Below are 4,168 nucleotides of genomic sequence, written 5' to 3' on the forward strand. Positions count from 1 at the left end.
GTTTTTTTTTTTTTTTGAAGATACGTTTTTAGAATGAGAGCTGTTGGCTAAAGACATCTATGTTTTAAGGAAATAAATACAATATTAAAAGTATTTAAATCAGGCATGATGACACATCTATAATCGCAGGGTTCAGAAGGCCGAGGCAGAAGACTTGAGAGTGTAAGACTAGTCTGGGCCATGTAGTAAAATCTTTCAAAACAAAGCAGAACAAAAACTATTAATCATTTTTTAGGCTGTTTTCATTGCATGAAATGTTCCATGATGACTTATGAATGTTTTAGAAAGATGCTGACAGAATGACCATTTCTTTAGGCCCTTCTAATCGCTCCAATTCAGTATCTTCTCTTGACCTGGAAGGAGAGTCTGTGTCTGAACTTGGGGCTGGACCTTCTGGGAGTAATGGAGTAGAAGCCCTGCAGCTGCTAGAACACGAGCAAGGTAAAGTGGTGGTGAGTGCAGCTGTACAGAAGAGTCTGTGATTTCAAGAGAAGCATGTACGCTGGCTGTGTTTGGGAAGAGTCATTTAAGTGTAATTAAGAGTAATATAATTTAAGCAAGTTCCAGGACAGCCAGGACTAATTTTGGTTTTTCAATACATTTCTTGTAGTTTTGGAGCCTGTCCTGGAATTCTCTCTCTAGACCAGACTGGCCTTGAACTCACAGAGATACACCTGCCTCTGCCTCCTGAGTGCTGGGATTAAAGGCATGTGCCACCACCGCCTGGCTGCCAGAACTTTTATACAGAGAGGCCCTGTCTTGAAAAACCAAACAGAAAAAAGAAAAATAAAATCACATCTTTGACAGGCCTTCTGAGTGATTCCAGTGTAGGAGGTGACAGTCTTAACATGTGAGGTGTTAAGAAGTGAGTCAAGGGCTGGAGAGTTGGCTCAGCCATCTGTTGTGTCACACACTGTTCCTGGAACACTACACATGTCTTCTCACTGCAGAAAGGGAGCCCACAACAGACCAAAGTCCTTTGATGAGCCATGACTTTTATCGGGGTTACTCATAGCAGAAATGACTCATAGACAACTGTTTAATCCCACCCCAGAAGGAGTAACAGCTCACAAGAGCTGAGAACCTAGAGTACACTGCCTCGTCCGCAGGCAGTTCATCAGGTTGAAGAGTGTCCTTTCCAAGTGATGCAGTTGGTCTAAACCTCTTGCAGGCAGATTAGCTGGCTTCTGCTTCTTCCAGACATCTTGTCTGGTCTCAGATTCTTCTTTGCAGTTTGGCTTTTCTTGACTCTACATGTCTGAGAGGGAATCTCAGCTTTTATTGTTTATTTGAATTGGAATATTTCAATTTCAGAGAACACTGTTAAACAATACTCTTAAGAAGACTTGCTGCTCTTGCACAGTACCCTGGTTTTGTTTTCAGCACCTATACAACAGCCTGTGTGGGCTCTGCAGACACCAGGCATGCCTGTGGTGCACATACATATATATGCAGGCAAAAATTCATCTACATAAAATAATAAAATAAATTAAAAAGAAGGTGAATTGAGGCATGGGTATGCTGATGCAAGTCTTTAAACCTAGCACTCAGGACAGAGAGGATTTCTAGCTAGCTTGCTCTACACAGAGAGACCCTACCTTAGAAAAAAGAAAGTGAATTGAGAGCTAGATGTGGTGACATATGCCTGTAATCCCATCATTACAGAGAGGGTGAGGTGGGAGGAACATAAATTTATGCCTTTTTGAGGCCTTGTTTTAAAACAAAACAAAAAACATCAACACCAAAAACCAAAACAAAATTTTCTAAAAAGCAAATTGACCAGAGTGTGTTGTAGGGCTGGTCAGATGGCTCATAGATAAGAGTGCTTGCTGTGCAAGGTTGAATACCCTCGTTTGAGCCTCCAGCACCCATGTGCCTGTACCCTCAGCATTGGGCCACAGAGACACTGTCCTTGAAGCTTGCTTAGATAGAATGCTGAGTTTTCAGTGCAGTGTAAAGTGAAAAGCAATAGTGGGAGAACACTTTCTGCTTCTAAATGTGCATATCACATACACAAAACGAGTTGTAGAAAATTGGTCTAGAAAAGGATGGAAACTGTAGAATGCACACTTGAGAGCTATTGCCAAGTGAAATAGTTTGCATATGCGTTTATCACCTAATTGTTAACAATAATTGGATCCAGTAAGCCACCCTGAAGTGTTTACCTTTGCTTTCCTGTTTGGCTTAGTTTTTCTCATTTAGACTGGGCTCCTCTATCTCCTGTCAGCAGTGGTTAGGTGGGGATCTCTGCTAATCTTTATTGGGGTGAATTGATCAGTGGAGAGCAGGCTGGAATGTGTGCTTATTAATGATAAAATGAATAACTTAAAGTGTAAAGATAGAATCCTGTTAGGTCAACCGAAAAGTTGTAGCTGTGCCACCATTTTTAAAGTGCTTAAATTTGTTTTTGATAGCTACAACTCAAGATAATCTTGATGATAAACTGAGGAAGTTTGAGATTCGTGACATGATGGGACTAACAGATGATAGGGACATATCAGAGACAGTGAGTGAGACCTGGAGCACCGATGTCCTGGGAAGTGACTTTGACCCGAACGTGGATGAAGATCGTTTACAAGAGATTGCAGGTAACTGGTGTTCAGGGCCTGCAGGAATGAATAATTATCTAATTGTCAGGCCCATTTGTCCATCACGGGAGGGCTAGAGGTAGGGCTCTCAGCATTGCCTAGGTTGCTGGCTTCCATGTGCAACAAGGCATTTCAGTACCCAACCTAAACAGGCATGTGTTAACTACTGTTTATGTTAACCCTGCCATGCTGGTAAAATGGCTGATCTGGGAAAGGCACTTGCTGCTAAGCCTCATGAGCTGACTCAGACCCCTAGGAGCCATAGAGGGAAGAAGAGAACTGTCTCCCACAAGTTGTCCTCTGACCTCCGTGTGTGTCATGTTTTAGCACAGTTCTTCTACATTTTTTTAAAATTATTTATTTATTATGTATACAATATTCTGTCTTTGTGTGTGCCTGCAGGCCAGAAGAGGGCACCAGATCTCATTACAGATGGTTGTGAGCCACCATGTGGTTGCTGGGAATTGAACTCAGGACCTTTGGAAGAACAGGCAATGCTCTTAACTGCTGAGCCATCTCTCCAGCCCCTACTACATACTTTTTTTTTAAAAAAAAGAAAGTCAGGTTAATCCCAGTTCTTACGAGGCAGAGGCAGGTGGATCACTGTGAGTTCAGCCCAGCCTGGTCTACGTAGGTAGTTCCAGGACAGCCAGGGACTACACAGAGAAACCCTGTCTTGAAAAAAAGGAAAGACCTACACAAGAGTCTTTTTGGTTTTTCGAGACAGGGTTTCTCTGTGGCTTTGGAGCCTGTCCTGGAACTAGCTCTTGTAGACTAGGCTGGTCTCGAACTCACAGAGATCCGCCTGCCTCTGCCTCCCGAGTGCTGGGATTAAAGGGTGCACCACCACCGCCCGGCCACAAGAGTCTTTTGAGTTAATTTCATGTCAAGTTTTATCTCTGAGGCATAGTATATTCACTCAGTTTATGATTAGCTTATTGTCTTTTTGAGGCTAAAAACCCTACCTTAAAACGAAGGTTCCATAGACTATATTCATAACATATGGGCTCAGAGAATGCTGAAGTTCTCTAAAAGGAGGGCTGGAGGTGTAGCTATTGTTGGGACACTAGCCTATCATGTGTGATGGTCTAGGAACTGTTCCCAAGCACCACGAAACCATAGAAAACAGAGAAATGAACTCATTTCTAGAAGGACTAATTCTCTTCTAAAGTGTAACTAACCAGTTTTTCCTTTTTTAAAATGTCAGTTTATTGTTATGACATTCAAAACCTGCCCTTTTTAGAATGCTGTTTTGTGACTTTTGAAAGATTCATATACAGCCTTTTAATTACTAGCTTCCTTTTCTTTTTAAATCATGAAAAATATCAACCGCAGACAACAGAGAATGGTAGAAACTCACTGTACCTGGCCCTGAACTTCATTAATTAGACACACATGGCCATGTTTTCCCATTCTTCCCCATCAGGATTAGGCAAATTCCAGACATTCTTTTTCTTTTATTTGTATTTCATGTGTATGAGTGTCTGATATATATATATATATATATGTATGTGTATATATATGTGTGTGTATATATATATATATAGTGTGTGTGTGTGTGTGTGTGTGTGTGTGTGTGT

At 41.5% G+C, this 4,168-nt stretch overlaps 1 protein-coding gene across 9 annotated transcripts in view; it reads left to right on the top strand.

Moving 5' to 3' along the window:
- Gapvd1 (GTPase activating protein and VPS9 domains 1) overlaps positions 1 to 4,168 on the top strand; it is an 89,600-nt gene that overhangs the window by 41,705 nt on the left and 43,727 nt on the right. For all 9 annotated transcript variants that reach the window (XM_050161668.1, XM_050161665.1, XM_050161667.1 and 6 more), the window contains 2 exons: positions 316 to 441; positions 2,415 to 2,588. In XM_050161668.1, the coding sequence (XP_050017625.1) occupies positions 316 to 441; positions 2,415 to 2,588 (300 nt within the window). The remainder of the gene's footprint in view (positions 1 to 315; positions 442 to 2,414; positions 2,589 to 4,168) is intronic.

The sequence above is a fragment of the Alexandromys fortis genome, unplaced genomic scaffold (genome assembly GCF_014885135.2).
Source record: "Alexandromys fortis isolate MF-2015 unplaced genomic scaffold, M_Fortis_MF-2015_v1.1 scaffold_74, whole genome shotgun sequence".
Taxonomy (NCBI): Eukaryota; Metazoa; Chordata; class Mammalia; order Rodentia; family Cricetidae; genus Alexandromys; species Alexandromys fortis.